Source organism: Salminus brasiliensis, chromosome 5 (genome assembly GCF_030463535.1).
Source record: "Salminus brasiliensis chromosome 5, fSalBra1.hap2, whole genome shotgun sequence".
NCBI lineage: Eukaryota > Metazoa > Chordata > Actinopteri > Characiformes > Bryconidae > Salminus > Salminus brasiliensis.
This window is the reverse complement of record NC_132882.1, coordinates 32,193,025-32,215,929: the sequence shown is the minus strand read 5'-3', so window position 1 is coordinate 32,215,929 and position 22,905 is coordinate 32,193,025. Positions and strand designations below refer to the sequence as shown.

Here is a 22,905-nt window from a genome sequence, read left to right as displayed (position 1 = left end):
TATAAGCAAATCATTGCACTAATATTTTCCTCCTCAGATATTCAGAGCAACTCCGCTTGTACATGTGGTTTTATTTGTTTTCGTGTTTATAGTTTCCCCACTATAGTCCCCCCTTCAGCTGAGGCCGTGGACATTGATGAGCTGCAATGTCGGAAGGAATGTAGCAAAGCCGATCCATGGGTACGGCCCATAAACAGCTTTACGCTGCCAAAGAAAGGGAAACAAGCGGGAACTGGAGTTTCACAATGCGCTATAGTAGGTGGGGAATTTTCTTTTAATTCATTTGGCCACAATGACTGATCCAATTAAATTTTTTTTTTATTTCTCTGACAGTAAACGCCAGCTGAAATAAATCCACACGCTCCAAGGGGCAGCATTAAGCAATTAGCGACGGGTAAGACCCATGGAGAAAAGCATTCACATGAACCTTACGAATCAACAGAATTTCACGTGTTGAACAATCCAACCGTTGGGTGGACTCCACCAAAACTGTTAGCAACGTTAAAGATGTGTGACGAGTCGAAAATCCTCTGACTCACGTTTGTCTGTTGCGGCTGACTTGCATCTGCAAATCCCATGTTTCAACAATGGTGAAGAAAATGGCAGGGATCAGCCAGTGTAATGGCATTCTATCCTGCGAGCTAAGTCTGCGCAGCGCACTCCAGAGCCTACTAAAAACCGCCGCTGTTTGACGACTGTCAGATTGCCGAATTGTCTAATGTTTATATGATGTCATTTAATATTATATCAATAGTCTGTCCGGATTAAGGCAGCTTCAAAGCAGACGGCGGGGCTGCACGTTGCGGAAAGGTGCATGGCTTCATTCAAGCACGTTTTCCAGTGAAAATAATTTAATGGCAGCTTAAAAAAACATATTTCAACAGTTTAAGGGGTGAAATTTACACCCCTTAACTCATCTTTGACAACCTGTCATTAAAAGCAAGTGGCTGATGACAAATTGCAGTATCAGTGCCAGATTCAAGAAGCTTTGGCATAGGATTCAGTGGTAATGGGATTGCATCAGTAAGCGCATAGTTACAGATTCTAATCACTGACTAAATACATAATTATATTTAGAATTGTAATTATCCGTACTAGTGTTATAGCACTTCAGACCGGTCTCAGTCTTGGCTTAGTCTCCATGGCATTTCGATTCAGCTACAGGATAAGGAGGCCTTGTATCTTTCAATCTTTCAAGTCCAGCCAAATGTAAGGCCTTTTTTTGTTTGTCTTTAGTTTTTTTTTCCCTTAAGAGCACAGATGTGTGGAACGGAGCATGCATTTAAAAACAGAATTTTGTATTTCTATAAAAACTTAATGCCTACTACTTATTAAAAATAAAAGATTTTGTAGAAAATGCAGATTGACTAATAGGTGAAAACTGGTGGCTATCCCTCCGTTTATACACCCTAACATGGTTGGTGTGGTGAAATGGATAACACCACTACCTGTCAGTGAGCTACCACACCATATGGGAGACTGGGGTTTGATTCTCGGCCTGGGGTACTATGCTGCGCTACACCAATAAGAGTCATTGGGCGAGACTCTTAACACCACATTGGTCCAGCTCTATAATATGACTAAATAAAATAGTAAAATGTAAGTAGCTTTGTATAAGAGCGTCATGCTAAATGCCATAAATGTATTACATTTTTAAAGGGAAAAAATATCTTACCATCCATTATTTTAATGCAAGAAGGCTCATAACACACTAAAGTGGATTATTAAGTAACTACAGTGACTTCTGTACAAACTAGTGGGGCTATTCCTTGGTCTCAGTCTTAAGTCTTGTCTCAGTCTTGACTCTAAGGCTACAGTCACACAGCAGGAAAAGTGGATACTTTGCAAAATACTTTGCATGAGTTTCCGGACACAGGAGCTATCATGGAGTTCCGATGGCTGACAGCTGGGCTCGCTGTAAATAGGGCATGTATGGCCACAGCCACTTTTTTGGTTTGAGTCCTTTGCTTTCTTTAAACATGTCCATGTGGGGCCCATATGGGCAGCCTAACTGAGAACCAGAAGGCTTTGTCCTCGGGTTCCATGTTGGCCCCACATATGAATGCCCACCAGGGTCAGTGATGGGACCATTAGGGGTTAAGCATGGGCCCCATCTGTTTTGTACACTGCATATGAGGCCTAGAGTGCGACCCATGTGAGATTAAGGTGGGGTGTAACAATGCTGCGAGAGTGTTGAGAGTTTTAAGGACCCAACAGGGCCCAACAGTGGCAGCATATGCCACTGAGTTCTTATAATAGTGAATAATTCAGCGCTTCAGTGAACCATCCATTCATGTATCTTCTTCTATCCACATCTTCATGGTCAGGAAATCATTGGGCACAAGGCAGAAATGCCCGGCAATACAAATACCTCCCTTAAACCCCATGCACAGGGTGGCAGTCTAGTAGACACAGAAAGAACACACCAAACTTCTTAGAAGCAGTGATCGGAGCGAGAATCGAACCCACCACCACAGGCCACCACACAAACACTATACCTACGGCACCATTTTTTCCTTTGCACGCTGCAGGACCTGTGATTTCTGATCATTCAGGCATTGCTGACAGGATGCCTGAACAGACATATGTCATATTCAATATTTTGTCATTGTGAAAATCTCAAAAATGTAAATATGAATAACGCTCTACAGAATTCACGAGGAATTAAGATGTGCGCTAGGACGCGTTTAGTTCGTATTACTTTTACTGCAGCTTGTTCCTGATATAGAGGTCATATAGGCCCTTAAACGCTTGCCTGCCACTGCGCAGTTATTCAGCGTCGTAATTTTTTCTGTATTAAACCTGACATGAGACATATTTTTGCATTTGAATCTGAGCTGTTGTGTACATTTATAGCACACACACTGCTGCACCGCTGACAGCCATTAGGGCCTGTTTAATATGTGAGAAATAAGCTTTGAGAGTCCAGCTCTCAGTTCTCTGTCTGCACAGCAACAGGGTCTCCACCCTGTTCCCTGTCTGCTGACTCAAGACAGATGCGCTAACACTGGAATGCCGAGATGATAGATAGCACTTGCACTAATCCATAAGTCATTTGCACTAACCGGAGGGGACTAAGTGGACAGAACTGCGTCATAGGAAATGGAAAAGGAAATTTTTCATTGAGTTCTTCAATCTTGGCTGGTCTAAGAGAAAAATAAATACAAAACACAATATAGCCAAGTCAACTGCAGTCATTAGAACAGGGATTCAGTGTGTGTGCAAACATCGTCCTATATAATTCTCCTGTTCACACACAACAAATAAAACGACCTTTTTTATAGTGCACATTTGAGTATCTGGAGTCAAGGTGGAGTAAATGGTAGCTAGCAATGTTAGCTAGCAAGTAAGGTCTAATAAGAATTTGTGTAGCTGAGATGGGTAATGAAAATGACTGGGGGTGGGGTGAGCAGTGGCTCCTTATCATTTAAAGAAACAGGCACTCAAACCAGCCTCTCTGAACAGGGCTGTTCAGACAGCTTATTCTGCTGGTTCCTTGAGGCATTTTGACCAAAGTCAAAGTCATTCCATTGAGACCCCATGGAGCCAGAAAAAGAGGTGAAATAAGGGTATGATATGTCACCTCTATTGCTTTTTTACCGCAGCATCTTTCTAAGAATATCCTTCAATTTGTTCTTGAGAAAAGTCTAAATGAATGGACTACGTCAGATTCATGATGTGGTTTTAAACGACAGAATTGTTCGCAGCTCTGCTCTTGTAATGATGGACCCAATCGTTCTCGTAAATCGAACAAATCCCAAACAAGAAAGCAGTGGCAAGTGTCAGAATGTTCGTGAAAACTGCGTAAGCAGGATTTAGGAAGAAATGTCCTCTTAAGGAGGGTTGGTGAGTCCCACACACACACACACACACACTCAAAGTCAGCCTCAGGACACATAAACATCAAGATAAAAAACAAAACAAGATAAGATATAATAGAAAACAGAAATACACATGAAAATAATCAGAAACCGAAAGAAATATAACAGCAATATAATAATAAAATATATTAAACCTTGTTCATGAAGTAAGACTAAGTGACCATTAAAAAGTGAGGGTGCATTTTTTTTTATTATATCCAACACAAAATGTGCCATAACCTTTCCATACACCTCCTGTTGTGTCGTATTTCCCCCAATGTATTTAATGTGGTTAATTAATATTAAACCTGCATCAAAATGTGCAAAAGAAGAGGATTTGTTCACTTGTACCCATTAAAAATCCAGAAAACACACCAAGGGTGTCCAAACCAATTGCATAGACATGTTTAACAGGGGGTGAATAAGCCAGGTCAGTTCTACCAAGCAATAAAGCACATTTTACAGTCACTTAAATGACAATAAACTGTTGAGACAATTGGGTATTTTGACGTCTTTTACCAGTAAGGCAATTACCGTAAGATTAAACGGGACGTCTACGGTGTGCCAAGTGAGAAGAGCATGTTTGAAATTCTGGTTCGGACCTTCCCTTCAAAATGACCTACAGTAGGCCTGTGCTGCTGCATCAACAAACATAAGGGGACGCATTTGTTTACTATGTGATACAATGTTCTCGTAGAACAAAAAGAACAAAAATAGACAAAAATGACTCTTACGACTCGTATATTCCCACAATAACAATCAAACCGTCTCGTTCCGACGACCTCCACAGTCACAATAAACACTGTGTGAGAGGGCAGCATGAGAACATTTCACAGACAGTGAAATCATAAAGCAAGGGGAGTGCAGCCCTGATTAGCCCTGCAGGCCACCTCCAAGGGGATCTCTCTCACACACCATTCTCAGACGTTTTCGGATGCATCGTAAAGCCGCTCCGTGTCCTGCAAGCAATTTGTGGCGTGACATTACTTCCAGGCCTATAAATGTCTTCGCTCTTGCGGTGTGAATCACACTGGACCTCACCAGTGAAATGAAAGGACGACCATTAAACCACATGTAAACAATTAGCCCCAACAATAATAGTTCTGCACAGAGTCAGAGTCATACTGTACGCAGGACCGGCCACAGGCGCGAAGGGGGTGCCACTCACCAAGTATGTCAGAATGAAACTCTGAGGAGATGAAAAATGGCCTGCTCAATGACGAGAGCATGTACACCGTTGCGGGTGATTCAGACTTGGTTTGAGAGGATTCCGGAGGAGCCTGTCTTATGCGGTTTGATTTGCTCCTGAGTGTTGAAGTGAGTGGAATCACCATGGCGAGATCCAAAGACCTCTCTCGCAAGTCTAAAGTTTGCTAAATGACATCTTGGAAAAGACCAGGACTTTTGGAATGACGTGCTTTGGACAGATGAATCTTCACAGTCTTGCTGTGATGTTATGAGGGGTCTCCTGACTCCTTTCTTACCTTAGCATGGCATTTCTATCCATTATGTTCAACAACTGATGTTTAAAAGACTAGGAAAAGTCCTTGAAATCCTGCAACACTGACACTAGCTTTCGAGACATGGCTGAGCCCTCCTTTTTTTTATCAGTGGTGTACGGGATGAGCAGCGAGACACAATTTATAAGGAAACACAGCTTTGCCAAACCATGCACAGCAGAGGATTTCTCTGACAGTCACTCTCAAAAACAGCCTTAACTCAACTTCATTTTTAACACATGAGGTCAAGCAAACGGATGTAATTACTTATGAGGTTCTCCAGAGGGTCACTGGGGACTGTCGTTTAGGGCCAAAACACCAAACTTCAAGGGCCAGCCTGAAAGAAACTTCAGCCAGCAACCTGTGATTCATTAGAACAGGCAGCGAGAAGAGTGACGGGCCGTTTTTCTGGCAGATCAGGCAAAATCAGAAACAGCCAGATGAATATGTAGGATCTTTAGTATCTCTTTTCCCGAGTTTGGACCATGCCATCAGCATACGATACAAGGGAGGAGTAGAATTCCTGAGAATTTCCGAGACCAGAGTTCTAGTGGCTTCTGCTGTGTGGTAAAAGGCCAGACCACCCTCTGATAAGTGGGGCTAGGACTAGGAGAGATATGGCTGAGAGAATGAAGAGGTGACGGGTGGTAGTGAGTTGTGATAGCAATGTTGTGAACATCTAAACAAAGTGGAGATTAAATTTAGATTGGGAGGAGGAGGGGATTCAGGCATGTTCCAAACATGCAAATTACCCAACCCAAGCCCAACAGGGCTGGGTTTGGGCCACGTACATTGAGCTAAGGTTCATTTTCCAATGAATGTTTGTTTAAGTAGGCGTAGATCTGTTTTTGTTCGAAGGAATATGCCTATGTAAATTTTGCTCACTTTCCACTCTCAGAGAAAAACCCATGGGAAACCGGCCACCACCACTTGCTCAACTATGTAAATCTAGCAGAACGCACACTCAGCCGCACCTCCGATTTCGCCACTCATTAGTTTGCAAATATACATATGCATGAGGGAGAGAAATGCCATTTGCAAGAGAAATGTATGCATCTCATAACTGGGGGGGGGGGGGTTATGCTTGTACGTCAGTAACTTACAGACTAACACACATTTACATTTACATTTACATTTATGGCATTTAGCAGACGCTTTTATCCAGAGCGACTTACAAGGTTACTCGTATTACAGAGTTGGGCCAATGTAGTGTTAGGAGTCTGGCCCAAGGACTCTTATTGGTGTAGTGCAGCATAGTCACCACAGACTGGGAATCGAACCCTGGTCTCCCACAGGGTGTTGTAACTCAGTGGCAGGTAGTGGTGTTATCTGTTGCGCCACACCAACCACACAGACTAACACATGCCCCAATGCAGACAAACCATGCCCCATTCTTTATTTGGGCCTGATCAACTGAGTTTCCAATGTTTTTCATGTAACTACCCGTTCACCTTTCCCTTCATTTCGTGAGCTAGAACTTGGCATCCTTGGATGTACACTCTTAAAAGTAAAGGGACTTTAAATGGTTCTTTAAATTACCATATTTGTAACAGATCCTTTACATCAAGTGATGGTTTGTTGAGATCTTTAAAAGATTCCTTACACTCACACATCTCTTTTTACAAAAATGCTTCCTAATGGAACCATGAGCAGTTCCAGTAACAGTGCCAGTGTTAATTCTGAGGCTGGCTGTGTACATAAAGGACTGCTCTTGCATCCAATTCTCTGAGTGTTGACATGGTAGCAGGAACCATTTAAAGCCCCTTTATTAACCTTAACCTTAACCTTAATCAGCCTATGGCCTGCTGCAGGCCAAAGGTTTGTACAGAAGATCCTGTAGTTACTGAATAATACGCCTTAGTGTGTAATAAGCCTTGGAATATTATAGGGGCTAAACTGTACTGACCTTTTTAGAATTTGTGACTTCATATCAGTTCAGTATAGAACCAATAAACCATATTTTTGTCCATATTAACCCCTTAAAAAGCCAATGGACCGCAGGCAGGGCTAAAGTGTTGCTACAATCTTCTATTACCAAAGAATTGCCACTGTAGTATTCCCTGTAGTTACTGAATAATGACGGCTTAGGGTGTAATAAGCCTTGCTGCGTTGTGGTAAAAAGGTTTAATCGGTTAATCTGTATTTGATTAGATGAAACATCAACCAGCTGCAACACATTCAATATAGAAACGGGACACTGGTTTAAAAAAAGAAAAGAAAAATAGCACATCATTTCATTACAAAGGATTTCTTGTACCTTTCATAACTACCAGAAGTCCACACACAGCTGTCACTATATACTGGACGCAGAGCTGGTCATTGTGGTTTGCATAATAGGCAAAGCACTGGAGTTGAGTTGACCTTCACAGAAACTTTAGCTGTGGCCTAGAGGAATCCTAGCCAAACTGCTGCCTTTTCAGTGTGAGCACCAGTACTATAACTTAGTACTGTGTGTATTAGCTTCTGAGGAAGTAAGCAGACATGTTAATCACATGCTAGTTCTCCAGAGGGTCACTGGGGACTGTCGATTAGGGCCAAAACACCAAATTTCAAGGGCCAGCCTGAAAGAAACTTCAGCCAGCAACCTGTGATTCATTAGAACAGGCAGCGAGAAGAGTGACGGGCTGTTTTTCTGGCAGTTCAGGCAAAATCAGAAACAGCAAGATGAATATGTAGGATCTTTAGTATCTCTTTTCGCAAGTTTGGACCATGCCATCAGCATACGATAAGGGAGGGGGAAGAATTTCCAAGAACTTTTGACCAGAGTTCGTGTGGCTTCTGCTGTGTGGTAGAAGGCCAGACCACCCTCTGATAAGTGGCCTAGAGGATTCCTGGCCAAACTTCTGCCTTTTCAGTGTCAGCACTAGTACTATAACGTAGTACTGTGTGTATTAGCTTCTGAGGAAGTAAGCAGACGTTAATCACATGTCACACATCACGTTAAGCAGATGTTAATCACATGCTAGTTCATTCAACAACAGCTGTGGCTCTTATGTGCAATGTTGTTCTGATCCATGATGGACACGCCTCGTCTTCTCCCTTCCATGGGCTCTGGACAGTGTTGTTTGACAGCTGGACAGGGATGTGATAAGGTTGGGTAAACACATGCAGAGCAGGGGTTTCACTCTGTCCACTTGGCCACAGTGTTACAGTCTTCAATTAAAGACATGGGTGGAAAAACATTCATCAGAAATCGTGTACTACTGCTTTTGGTTCTCTACGACCTATCGTTGGTTTTCGCCATTGATGTCTGTTCTAACACCATTCTTCCTGGATCCAAAGGTATTTATTTGTTGGTTTATGCTTTTTGTAGTTTAGTTTTACAGATAAATGAAATGCCTGAGGTCGATATTCGTCTCAGACGTATTTTCGGAGCCATGTAAACTGGTGAACTGGCTTTGGTGTGTTATAAACTGCATAGTCTTGTGTCAATTTTAAGTCTATTTAAGGCAAAAAGTGTTCAAAATGAAGGTGTGCCACAATCTTTGAGACCTTTTTTTATGTAAACACACTAAACTATTTGAACTAAGTAACCATGTGTGTTTCTCAACTAACCAATGTGGTTCATTCATTATAACTGGCCCTAGTTTTAATCTCTGTCATTTTTTACATTGTTGTAATTAAGTTCCCCCACTTTTCCCTTTTGCTTTTAATGTTACTTTCTGGGACACAATACCCCAACAGCTAGGACTATCACTGGGCAACTGCCCTTAAGCAAAAAACATTAACTAAGAAAACTGATCATAGAAATGTTTAATTACTTCAAGAAATGCTGCAAAGTAGTAGGTTTGTTTTTCTAAGTTGGAATAAGAGCATTTCATCTACATCATAAAACATTACAGTTATTTCTGTGAGACTGTTTAGCCTTTCTTTATTGAAAAGGATTGGTGTTGAATTGAAGAGGTTTGATAACCTGTGGCCTACTCTGGTACTCCAGTTTTGGTCGTTGTTGGCGTAGTGCATGGTAGATACCATCTGGCTTCTTAGTGCTACAGTAGCTGCTCATATAACAGCAACCCCGCTGGCAAACCCCAACAGTCCGCCTCTGTTAAAGTGCCATTCTGTCGTTTATAGCCTGGCAGTCTCAGCAAAAGCAATTGTTTGCAACACTAACTCAAGGCTTATGTGGTGAGGCTATTATTCCATTACATAAAAAGCGCCACCACCCAAGTTAGTTTTGGGGGCTCTGGTTTCTCTTTAGCTGCATGGTAACAGAACTCAGGCCTTTTCAGAGCATGGAAGGGTAAAAAGGCCAATGGCTCGAGATGATGGAAAGAAATAGACTTTTGGGTGGTTTACGCTAACACCAATAAACTCAGCACTGTAGAGATCGAATGGCTGTCAGTTTTACACTGCTGCAGTCAAGAAAAGGGCTTTTTTAGGGGTAAGATTGGTCCAAAAAGCTCTATTAATATGCTTAAGGTTGGGATGAAGCGGACCAAATTAGGAATATAAATTAAATATCAGTATTGAGTCAAAGTTATGAAAATGTAAAAGTTAAACCATGGGTAGACTGATAAATCACTGTACTGATCAGTTATTTATCATAGTGTTACTGAACTCTACTAAAACATGAGTAGACTGATATATCACTGTGCTGATCAGTTATTTATCTCAGTGTTACTGAGCTCTACTAAAGCCTGAGTAGACTGATAAATCACTGTGCTGATCAGTTATTTATCTCAGTGTTACTGAGCTCTACTAAAGTCTGAGTAGACTGATAAATCACTGTGCTGATCAGTTATTAATCTCAGTGTTACTGAGCTCTACTAAAGTCTGAGTAGACTGATAAATCACTGTGCTGATCAGTTATTTATCTCAGTGTTAGTGAACTCTACTAAAGCCTGAGTAGACTGATAAATCACTGTGCTGATCAGTTATTTATCTCAGTGTTACTGAACTCTACTAAAGCCTGAGTAGACTGATAAATCACTGTGCTGATCAGTTATTTATCTCAGTGTGACTGAACTCTACTAAAGTCTGAGTAGACTGATAAATCACTGTGCTGATCAGTTATTTATCTCAATGTTACTGAGCACTACTAAAGCCTGAGTAGACTGATAAATCACTGTGCTGATCAGTTATTTATCTCAGTGTTACTGAACTCTACTAAAGCCTGAGTAAACTGATAAATCACTGTACTGATCAGTTATTAATCTCAGTGTTACTGAACTCCACTAAAGCATGAGTTGACTGATAAATCACTGTGCTGATCAGTTATTTATCTCAGTGTTACTGAACTCTACTAAAGCCTGAGTAGACTGATAAATCACTGTGCTGATCAGTTACTGATCTCAGTGTTACTGAACTCTACTAAAGCCTGAGTAGACTGATAAATCACTGTGCTGATCAGTTATTTATCATAGTGTTACTGAGCTCTACTAAAGTCTGAGTAGACTGATAAATCACTGTGCTGATCAGTTATTTATCTCAGTGTTACTGAGCTCTACTAAAGCCTGAGTAGACTGATAAATCACTGTGCTGATCAGTTATTTATCATAGTGTTACTGAGCTCTACTAAAGCATGAGTAGACTGATAAATCACTGTGCTGATCAGTTATTTATCTCAGTGTTACTGAACTCTACTAAAGCATGAGTTGACTGATAAATCACTGTGCTGATCAGTTATTTATCTCAGTGTTACTGAACTCTACTAAAGCCTGAGTAGACTGATAAATCACTGTGCTGATCAGTTCCTGATCTCAGTGTTACTGAACTCTACTAAAGCCTGAGTAGACTGATAAATCACTGTGCTGATCAGTTATTTATCATAGTGTTACTGAGCTCTACTAAAGTCTGAGTAGACTGATAAATCACTGTGCTGATCAGTTATTTATCATAGTGTTACTGAACTCTACTAAAGCCTGAGTAGACTGATAAATCACTGTGCTGATCAGTTATTTATCATAGTGTTACTGAGCTCTACTAAAGCATGAGTAGACTGATAAATCACTGTGCTGATCAGTTATTTATCTCAGTGTTACTGAACTCTACTAAAGCATGAGTGGACTGATAAATCACTGTGCTGATCAGTTATTTATCTCAGTGTTACTGAGCTCTACTAAAGCCTGAGTAGACTGATAAATCACTGTGCTGATCAGTTATTTATCTCAGTGTTACTGAACTCTACTAAAGCCTGAGTAGACTGACAAATCACTGTGCTGATCAGTTATTTATCTCAGTGTTACTGAACTCTACTAAAGCCTGAGTAGACTGATAAATCACTGTGCTGATCAGTTATTTATCTCAGTGTTACTGAGCTCTACTAAAGTCTGAGTAGACTGATAAATCACTGTGCTGATCAGTTATTTATCTCAGTGTTACTGAATTCTACTAAAGCATTAATAGACTGATAAATCACTGTGCTGATCTATGCGTTTCATGGCATAATGTTACACGCCGTGAACTGACAATCCACAAGTTACCAGAATGAGAAAGATTTTGTCATTGGGAAAGGGTGAACTGTTTGCTAAGTTCATGAGACAGGTGGCAGACCTGCTCAGGGGATTTTGACAGTTGATTTTGGCAAGCCCAGGGCCAAGCTCATTGGCCAATGTCTCTCTGTTTCATTCTTGTGTCTCTGTATAATAATGGTTTTATTAACTTTCAGTGGACCAACTCTGGTCTTCATTTTGGAGAACAGCAAAAGCAAAGCTGAACGCTCTCTTGTACCTGCTCTAATGAAGCAATTAAACATTATAATGTCTTCAAAATCAATCAGATTAAATTTTGTATTTAAAAAAATCCCATACATTACATAGAGTATTGTGTGTAGGGCAGGGGGTTCAGTTATCCAACCATCACTACTCATTTTTCCTGCCCAATTCTACATGTGCTTTATGCAGAAGTGACTCCCAGGTCACAGGTTTTCCACCTTTCTTCCTGACAGGCGATCCAGGCGAGGTAGGAGATAAAGGAGACGAGGGAAGACTGGGGAAATCCGGCCCCGCTGGACACAGAGGTCCTTGTTGCATTGCTGGTTTGCTATTAAACCCTGTGTATTGTTGGAAGATTAACGAGAAGCTGGTTCAAGACAGATCTAGAAGCGAACCAAAGTATCTTAAAAAGTCAAATCATTCTTTGATTCTAAAGGCTCACAGGTCAGTTTAATGTTTCGTTTATTTATACTGAATTAGAAGTGTGGACCTTGAGTTCAACATTTCAAATCAAAACCAAATTTCTGTCAAAATGCAATGTAGAGCCTTAGTTCAGACTTCGGAATTCCAAATTGGTTAAAGAATTATAGATTAAAATGTGCAACATAATTTTTTAATTGTAATTGTAATAGTTTGAGGAATTTCCTTTTACATTATCAGTTTGCTGATGGAATACTACAAGACCTCAAGGGAAACCCTGAGGGTTGAGACTTGTATTAAAATATTGTCTTAAAATAATGTATTAAATGCTGTTCAAATATGAGGTATTAACCAAACTGGGATTTTTGTTTATTATAAAAAACAAATAAACAAAAGTCCTGTCTTAGTTAATAAAAGTAAATATACAACTCTTTTTTCTTTCCTGGCACCGAACTTCCCTAAGTGTCCGAACAGCAGAGTCGCTCGCTGTCTTTAAACGCAGACTGAAGACCCACCTCTTCCGAGAGTACTTGGGCAAAGTGTAGTGTCGAGTATTATGGTCTACATACTGACTTGTGTTTAGTAGTATCTAAGCTAAGAGGCATCTCTGAATTCTAGTCTATATCTGCTAAATGCCTTACATGTAAATGTACATATATATGTAACCATCTGATGCCAAAACTAATTGGTAACCTTGAAGCAGTTCATCAATCATGCACAGCATACTAAGCGCACATGTCCCAACAGTCAACAAATTCTTCATCCATATATCAGCATCAATAAAGTGTAATCTAGCCTCTGAGCTCAACAGTAGCGATGCTACTGTGTTTACATCGCTAAATGTAAACCGCTATTACATCACTAGGCTCTGTAAAGAGAGTGACCTATGGGAGGAAGTTGGGGCCAAACTTGATAAGATGATGAATTTGTGTTACAAAAAAAGGTAAACACCTTAAATATTGCAGATTAATTGCGTACGTTAATGTGTTAGCACTGACAGCAATAGTAAATAATGCAGTCACAATACCACCAAACAAACTTTAGAAATGTGTCATATGAAGGGCGAACTTGCTCTTAGCTTCTCTGAAATGCTGAATTCTCCTGAATGCACTGACTGAGCTCTGAGGAAACAGCAAAAAAACAAAAATGTGGCAACACACATAGCCTCCTCTGTGCTTGTCACTTGAATCAAACAGCACTCCTGTGCGCTGCCTGGCCCTGACCTTGAGTCAGCCGTTTGATGTGCCTTTGCCCACAGCTTGGGCATCAGAGCGAGCTGGATGTCACGTCACGACGTGCCAAAACCACTTCTTCCACAGAGAGAAGTCTCATCAGTGGCAGGCAGACGTGTTAATTGCGGCCAGGGGGCTGCGGTGCCGCCGTGCCGCCGTGCGCTCAGGGGTGGAAGTGTTGGCCGGGGCATTCCGCGAGCACTGCAGGCCCTCTTCCAGACAGGCCTTCTCAGCACTGCGCTAAACTCAAGTCTAGAGTGAGCAAGCGACGACAGACGCCCCCCTTTCTCCCAAACACACCCATATATCGTCAGAGAGAGTGTGTGTGTGGGGAAAAAGAAACTAAATTGCCGGGAAGGGCCCGAAGACGAGAGGAACAGTTGCCTGGTTTTTCACTTTTGACCACAGAGGAATTAAGGTTCAGCATGCCTGCTTGCTATTTAGGTTATTTTTGGGGATGCACCTAAAACGTGTACATGCAGAAAACAATAGTCACTCATTTACAGGAAATGTTATTTATCAATTAGATTTGAAGAGTTTAGCAGGACGAGTTTGGAATTAATAGTTTGATAGTTAACCAAATATGGTGAAATACATCATATATCATTCATGACACTGTATAGACATGTAATAATGCATTTATATGGCAGTATTTGAGATTTATGAACAGCTTAAGTTTACCTGCGAGACGTAAATTACATTTAAGCTAAAGTAATTCCAATATTCGTCCTATTTTGGGACTCTTCGAACTAGGCCTCGTGTTCCAGGGCTTGGGAATGAAGCTCCTTAACTTTAGTTTAAGACCCCTGATGTCATTCACTTCATAAAACATAAAGTATTCCTTTATTAATACGTTAATCAATATTCATGCGTGTGTTATGAAGTGCCAATGTAGGAACCTCTTAAATTAGGTGTTACCAAATCAATGATACTGCACTGTACCAAAGATTCACAACAGGAGGATGAAAATCCTCAGAATTTCCCCATTCATAGCTCCCTCTAGCACTAGCAATGCTCCTGACACTAGAAGGGTCCCTCAATAAATACAAAGCCAGCCACGCCTCTTTTCCAACTTCCGCCAGTGTGATATTGCCGGGTCCCCAGCAATATCCCCAGCTCCACCACACCAGCTAACAGACGCCTGTGCCGGCCAACATCATTTGAGTGAAGAGGGGAGAGGGCACCATCCACTCAATTGTGCTCTATCAGATTCTGGCCGCTGATAGCAAAGCGGTATAGCTTGGATTTCGAACTCGTGACCCCCGGGCCATAGTGGTAGCGCACTACACTGCTGAGCCACTCGAAACCGCAGAATTCATGTCTAATTGCCATCCGCAACTGGCGGTTCATCTGGAAAAAGGCATGTACAGCAGTGCCCAAGAGCGAGTGGGTTTCAGGTGGTTAAACCACGGGAGACCACCCATTAATCAGTCTTAAATGAGCCCAGGAAATGTTTATCCAGGCTCAAATATGAGCGTTCTTTCACCGTCACACACTGAAAGCAGGAAATGAAAGAAAGAAATAAACAAAAAAGAGAGAAGTGCTAAAAACTTCTGATGTTTTTCAGTGGGGTGTTTAAAGACAAATGCCTCTGTAAATGTCCAGCTGGTTCCCTGGGGTCACAAATCAATTCTTTAATGCTGTCTGAGGTTTTCCCATTGAGCTTTGCCCAGTAATTGCAATATCTGAATGACTAGAGCTATCACATGTGGGAGATCGCTTTGGGGTTCAAACTTTGGGGAAGCTTAATTTGGGGCAATTAACAAATAAACGGAAATCATCGCACCGTTTACTCAAAGTGAACAAATTGCAAAGACAACACAGGAAGAGGCTACGTAACAGATACCCTGATTAAGACTCGGCCCTATCAGTCTTTTAGGCGGAGCACTGAAATGCCCGCTTCCAGCTGGATATATGCTTAGGAAATTTGCTCCGAGAGCCTTTTGAACTTGTCTTAAAAGCAAAAAGCTCAAACCCCTTTACGATTTGGAAAATGCTATTGAACCAGATTTATACTCCAGACTACTGACACGAAATTATGCCTCCACACACAAAACACAGCCATAAAAAAAAACGACAAATTCCTTGAATTATTGTGCTTTGACAGTGCGCTCCCTTCTCCAATGAGGCTGCTGCAAGGTATTTTCTGCGGCTTGGATAGGGGTTAGGTTCCTGATAACCCTGTTTTTTCATCTTGCAGGCCTGCCAGGACAGAGCGGCGAGAAGGGGGAGCCTGGCCGGATAGGAAAGATGGGCCCTGCAGGAGAGCGAGGTAAATAAACTGTAATCTGAGGCCACCCTAATGTGGAATACTGCTTTAACCCCAGGCGTATTGTTTATATAGCCCTCAATTAGTTTGAGATGTCCCTTCCAGAGCAGAATTACCATGGGAACCATTCCTGATGTTATTTGTTATGAAAGTCTCCACTATTTCCATCAAATATATTTGCCCTTCCCAGAATGATCTTCTCCAAGCCAAGATTACCCTCTTCCTTTATATCAGCGGGGCAGCCTTATCTGGAAAAGGCCGTGGGGTTCGAAGTTTTCCCTCCATACAAGGCATGACACACCTGGTGCCTGTTGAAATAAGGCCTTAGATGATGACTTGGATTACATGAGAAGCTGAGGAAGGCAATGCTGACTTTCTGGCTGGAACCGAAAGTCCAGCCTATAAGAGAAAGGGATTCCCACAACTGCTTTGTATCATCCTCATCAGAGAGGCCTAATTGGCCTTGGACAGAGAAGGCATTTAAAATGTGCTGAGCATATGTTTCATCCAGCCAGTCATCAGCAGGGGTCTGTTGTCGTGCCTCCCTTCACCGGAAAAAAAGAAAACAGCGGGTTATAGAAGTGGGTTAGAATTCTGGGAATATCTCTGAAATGTATTACCTCATGTCTGATCAGTCCTTTGCTCTGGGTGGGGTGATCTAATCTAGCAGCCTGCTGCCACCTAGTGGGTCATTTTCACAATTAAATGCCATATTTCTTCCCTCTCCAATGAGTCTTCAGTCATCTTCACTGTTGGGGTTAAAGCCGGTTGTATACAGTCTGCTGAATAATGAGCTTATATGCAATTTGCAGGAGATAAAGGCGAGCGAGGAGCAGGCGGACCTTCAGGCCTGAAAGGCAAACCAGGTAATTTTTTTTTTTTAATGTACATTACTGCCTGCATTCTCAAAAACTGTTCACTGCCATTCTTGTCTTTAACTAAATTCAACAGTAAAAGTTTAACCAGCATTAAAATTCACGTTTGGGCTCCCAGTGGTCCAGTGGACTAAGGCATGGCCCCTATCATCAGCATCAGCAGCCGGAGTCAGAGAGAGCACAATTTGCCTTGCTCTGTCTAAATGTGGGTTGATGACACTTCCTCCCCGCATCACTCCTAGTGTGACGTTGGTCAGCAGAGGCGTCTGTTAGCTGTCGTATCGGAGCTGGTGAGCTGTGCTTTCCTCTGAGCGCACTCTCCATCTAGCTAAGCTGCTAGCTGGCTTCACATTACCTCTTATATGTCGTAGGCTTCACCCTGCTAGTGATAGGGGGAGTTTGTAGGAACAGGGATTGAGTAATTGGCCTTTCAAACTGGGTAGAATTTTTTTTTTTTTTTTTGTACACATAATCTGCATTCTTTAGTTATTTTTGTTGTTGATCTTACATGCTTTCTTCTTCTTCTTCTTCTTTATTTGGTGGTGTTAGACCTGTGCAGCTAAAGAATCCTCTCACTTGAATAATAATTTGGGAAATTCCTAGAAGTACTGGTGCTCCAACGCAAACACCATCACTAATAATGTTTCCATTGACTTTCTGCACAAATTACAAGCAATGAAATGAAAATGCCAGACTATGTTTTCATCAAACTGACCTTTAATGATAAAAGTGCTTCAGGTGATGACATCATTTGCTGCAAAAGACTCAAGACATCCCTGATCCCTTGAATACGTTTTGTTTTATAGATTAAAAATAGTTTGAGCTGTTGGGGAACTTTCCATCTCGAAAGGCTGGAGCCTTTTTCTAAACATCGCTCTCAGCAGGAGCTGAGAAGTGGCAGCGCTCCTTTTAAAAACACTCTGAATTAAAAATATATTACTTGGATGCAAATCTACCGCCTAAGGTCTGGAACCAGTGGACATCATCAAATGATGAGTGTCTGCCTGGAAGATGTTTTGCTTTGAGATTGCTTGCTCATTTGGGTTCTGACCGACTCGCCTATTTTAATCTCTTTGCCTTAAGAAGAAGCTCTTGGGTTGCTTTTGCACTGCGTTTGCTGTCATTATCCATTTGTATTACAAGGCACCATCCCATCCGTTTTCCAGAATTTGACTGAATCTGAGCAGAAAGTATACCTCTATACACCTCAGAATCCAACCTGATTCTCCAATCAACAGGCACTTCATCCATAAACACAAGTGACCCAGTTCTGTTCCTTCTTTTCTTCAGTGTAATCAAGTTTATCAGTTTTTTCAGTCTAATCTGACCTTTCTGTTTTTTTGTGTAGCCACTGTGTTTACACTGTGTAAACCCTCTGTGTTTACTTTAATGAAGGTGTCTCTTGATTGTGGACTTTGACAATAATACACCTACCTCCTCGGGAGCGTTCTTGGCTTAAGTAGATGTTGTGAAGGGTGTTTTCCTCATCGAGGAAAGAAAGAATTCTCTACTTTAGCTCTCAATCATCTACTTTACTGGTTGTCTATCACGGTCTTCCGTGGTCTTCCAGGCCAGACAGTGCTTTCCTTCTTTCTCTGAGATTTTCGTTCTGTTTTCTCAGCCCAATGCCAGTCTCCTTCATTTGCATCAACACCTCTTTGGCTGTAATTTCTAAACAGTTGATGCAGTAAGTCCACTCTTCCAACGCATATTGATTGCTTCATTCCAAATCCATTGTGGTGGACAAATGTTTATGAACTTGACGTTATCACCCAAACTTGTAGCAGTGTTGTCGTAGGAACAATGCTGTGGTCCTCCAAAACAGCTTAGCTTATCCAGATTTTAGGTCAGACATGACTGTCGACACATGACTGTTTTGCATGGTGAAACCTGACCCTCTGTTCTTCCGAAAATATCCTAACATGTACACTGTATGGACACCTTTACACCTCTTTGGAAGGCATTTCTGCCTACATAGGCAGCACTGAGCCAGTCACTGCTCAGCGGCCATGTTTTAGTGTTGCTGTTATTTGCATGAAATGGGTTTTTAAACCAACAGTAAATGAGTTTACTGTCGCTGACAGTAACTCATAAAGTTGTTTTAGGTCCAACTTTCCATTACACTTGTTCTTCAACAGGCTCTACCTGCGACTGTGGGAGGTACAGGAAGGTAGTCGGGCAGATGGACATCAACATAAACAGACTGAAAAACACTGTTAAGTTTGTGAAAAACGGTGAGGCTCCATATACGACATATATTTTTGGGCTGCTGGACACACCAGTGACACTGATATGGTGCCAACAATACATTTTAGGGTTGAGCCAACTCAAAACTATTAGTAAAAATGTGCGGCAGCTGAAAAGTCTACTTTAGAAATTCTTAGACTCGTGACCGTGGAGGGCTGTGGTGTTGATGAGGTTTGATTTCCTGGCTCTTGACAAGCACGCAGTTGGACAGTTGTGCCCCTCTAGAGTTGTGAATCCATGTACCTATCTGTGTCCAAGAAAGAAGAAAAAGGCACACTTTCTTAAAACTGTGTTTTAGGGTATTGTAATTTCACAGCTGTAGAGTGGCCCTACGGTCTAACTGCCAGTAATTAAGTGTGAGAAGATCCAATGTGAGAAGTTCAAATCCCAGCAAGGCCTCAGCACTCCATTATCAAAAGCTTCCCTGCCTGGGGATATCATGTAACGGGGAAGTTCTAATCTACAGGTGGGAATAAACAATGAACAATTTTAGCTGCAGCTCATTGACTAATGTTTTTAGACGCAACTCAAAAAGTATTGTTGAACAAATTGAAATGCAGAACTAAAAAATGTGAGTTTGGAGAACTTGTGACTAGATAAAGTTGAGTTAAGGTGGGAAAAACTCTTTAATCAGTTGCTTTACCATTTTAAGTCGGCCTACTTTTAAAATGTTTAACAGTGTAGTGACATTGTAGTTCTATCAGAAAGTGATAGGGACATGGGAAGTTGCTCTGAGTTGGAGATGCTAAAATAATACACCTACCAGTGACACTGATATGGTGCTTGCACAGTAGTGGATGTCGCACTGATGCTATGCTCTTTTCCATGCAGTTATTCTGGGCATTAAGGAGACAGAAGAGAAGTTTTACTTGCTGGTAAAGGAGGCACGGCGGTACCGTGACTCTCTCATGAACTGCAAGCTGCGAGGTGGGACCCTGGCTATGCCTAAGAACCTGAACACCAACACACTGCTGACTGGATATGTCAGCGAAGCCAGCCTCACCCACGTGTTCATCGGCCTGCGGTCAGCAGAGGCCGGAGGAGGATATGTGTACGCTGATGGCGGCCCCCTGACAAACGCCACAGTCTGGGGTCTGGAGGTGGCACTCGGGGGGAGCAGCAACAGCTGTGTACAGATGGGCTCCAATGGGGCTTGGAGTCTGACAGAGTGTGACGTCGCAAAGTATTTCATATGTGAGTTTCCCAAAAAATAAGATGCAACAGACGAGACGAGACTTCTTGCAGGCAGAATTTAAGAAGGTATTCAATGGCTGTTGGATTGCTACCTCTGATGTGCTAAAGAAGTCATGTCTTAGTGAATTCAAAACTGTATTATTAATATTTCTGTTATTATTTTTATATCTTGGGATTGGTAGTAACCGTTAGGGGACTTCAGGTGAACTGCTAGTAACTAAAAAAATGTAAATACAGGCCAAATTAAAATAAGAAAATAACTGATTTCAGAGAATTTTTGAGTTAACTCAACTAATACTAGTCAAAGGTTCTCCCTAAAAACTCTTTGCCAACAATACATTTTAAGTTAAGCCAACTCAAAACAGCTGAAAATCTTAGACTCGTGACCGTGGAGGGCTGTGGTGTTGATGAGGTTTGATTTCCTGTCTCTTGACAAGCAGGCAGTTGGACAGTTGTGCCACTCTAGAGTTGGGAATCCAGGTACCTATCTGTGTCCAAGAAAGAAGGAAAAGGCACACTTTCTTAGAACTGTGTTTTAGGGTAGTGTAATTTCACAGCTGTAGAGTGGTCCTACGGTCTAACTGCCAGTAATTAAGTGTGAGAAGATCCAGTGTGAGAAGATCTAGTGTGAGAAGTTCAAATCCCAGCAAGGCCTCAGCACTCCATTGTCAAAAGCTTCCCTGCCTAAACGTGAACAATTTTAGCTGTAGCTCATTGACAAATGCTTTTAGGCCCAACTCAACAAGTATTGTTGACCAAATTGAAATGCAGAACTAATAAATGTGAGTTTGGAGAACTTGTAACTAAATAAAGTTAAGTTAACGTGTTGCTTTACCATTTTAAGTCGGCCTGATTTTAAAATGTTCAACGGTGTAGTGACATTATAGTTCTATCAGAAAGTGATAGGGACATGGGAGGTTGCTCTGAGTGGGAGATGCTACGCAGAATAAACGAGATGTACCAAGGGAGGTCTAAGGACTAAGTGACCGCTGATTCCATGGTTTGTTGATTCATTTAAATTTTGGGGGTAATTTGCAATAAACGGAGCGCTCATAATGTGCTACAATGTGATGAGAGACGACAGTATGGACATATAATTGGCACGTTAAACCTCTGACGCACGCCCTGTTCACTCTGCTCTCTCTGCTTATGATTATGAATATGTGGCACACACACTAGAATATAGCCAAAAATAATATTTTTTAAATGATTTAAGTTTTGAAAAACAATATTAGACTGTTTTGACTCACTGGAGTAGGCTGCTGGTCTGCAGGGACATGAACTTAAGTTTTAGGCAGCAGTTTGTGAGGGCAGGGACTTGGCTTGCTGTATTGTTTTTAATTAAGCAGTGCACGGCGACTGCAGGTTATGAAAATATGATTCGAAAAATAAAATAAAAAGATAATTCCACCTTAAACAAGCACACATATGTCTTTACTATACTATGGAAATCTGGGAGTGCTGCTGCCTTCTTTGGCATGTCTGCTTAGTATGAAATGAGTTTTTGTTGATTTTCTTTTTACGTTTTTGCATTTTTTGTGATATACGAAATATTCATGCTTTCAAACATCTTTTTTAATTTAAATAAAAATGGGAATACCAACATAAATGGATGTGATTTGATGTACAGTCACTGAGTGTCTGTCTTTTCCTCTGGTGGCTGTATGGTGGACCCTGCTCCATCCTGTATAATATTAATAATAATAATATTGACGACAGAATGGCAACAGAATGCAGTTCCATATGGTTCCTACCTTCTGGGAAAATGAAATTCCATATTACGGGTCACTGTCCTCCTGGCCGTACGGTTCTGTATAAATAAAAAAAAGAATAAAAAAAAAGAATCTGTGTCCAGTAGATCCATTGGTAGTTTTTTTAGTTTAGGACCCTGAGATTTTGCAAGATTTTCATCTGTAACCACATCTGTGATGAGGTTACATTAGAGCTGGGTCAAGAGTGAAAAGTAAATGATTTACTAGTTTAATTCATTTACTGGCTCACTCATTCGTTCATTCATTCTCGATAAGATCAGGACTGATAAAGCTCTTACGGACTTTATGTCATATGATAGAGGCAGTCTATTAATAGCGCATTCAGTGTGCAATAGCGCATAGCAATTATAGGTACTCTAAATCGGTCATGTTTAGGACTATTGCATACATCTCTTGCCTGCAATGACTGCTTGAAGTATGACTGACTGCTGAGTATCTTCTCTGGTAATGCTTTGCCAAGCCCCTAATTCAGCCATCTTCAAGCAGCTCTTGCTTGTTTGAGGGCCGTGCTCCCTCAAGTTTTCTCTTCAGCTTCATGCTTAATTGAATTTAAATTGAGTGACTTGCTTGGCCATTGAACAACTTCAGTTAAACAACTTGGCAGTATGTTTGGGATCATTATCTTGCTGTAGGATGAAGTGCCGCCCCATGAGTTTGGAGGCCTCTTACTGGAAACTGGAGCAGACACCTCAGAATCCATCATGCGACTGCTTTTATCACTTACATCATCATTAATGAAGATAAGTATTCCAGTACCTGTGGCAGCCATACATGACCAAGCCACAACACCCCCACCACCATGTTTCACAGATGAGCAGGTGTGCGGTTTGTGGGCAGTGTCACTTCCAACACATCGACCCCGTTTAAACCTGGTCAACAAA

General features: G+C 41.5%; 1 protein-coding gene across 1 annotated transcript; it reads left to right on the top strand.

Moving 5' to 3' along the window:
• Positions 1-8,526: 8,526 nt before the first annotated feature.
• Positions 8,527-20,294, top strand: colec10 (collectin sub-family member 10 (C-type lectin)). The gene is made up of 6 exons (XM_072678971.1): positions 8,527-8,641; positions 12,249-12,320; positions 15,868-15,939; positions 16,749-16,802; positions 18,950-19,045; positions 19,890-20,294. Exons 1-6 carry the CDS (start codon positions 8,527-8,529, stop codon positions 20,270-20,272), a joined length of 792 nt encoding a protein of 263 aa, XP_072535072.1. The 3' UTR covers positions 20,273-20,294.
• Positions 20,295-22,905: the final 2,611 nt, after the last annotated feature.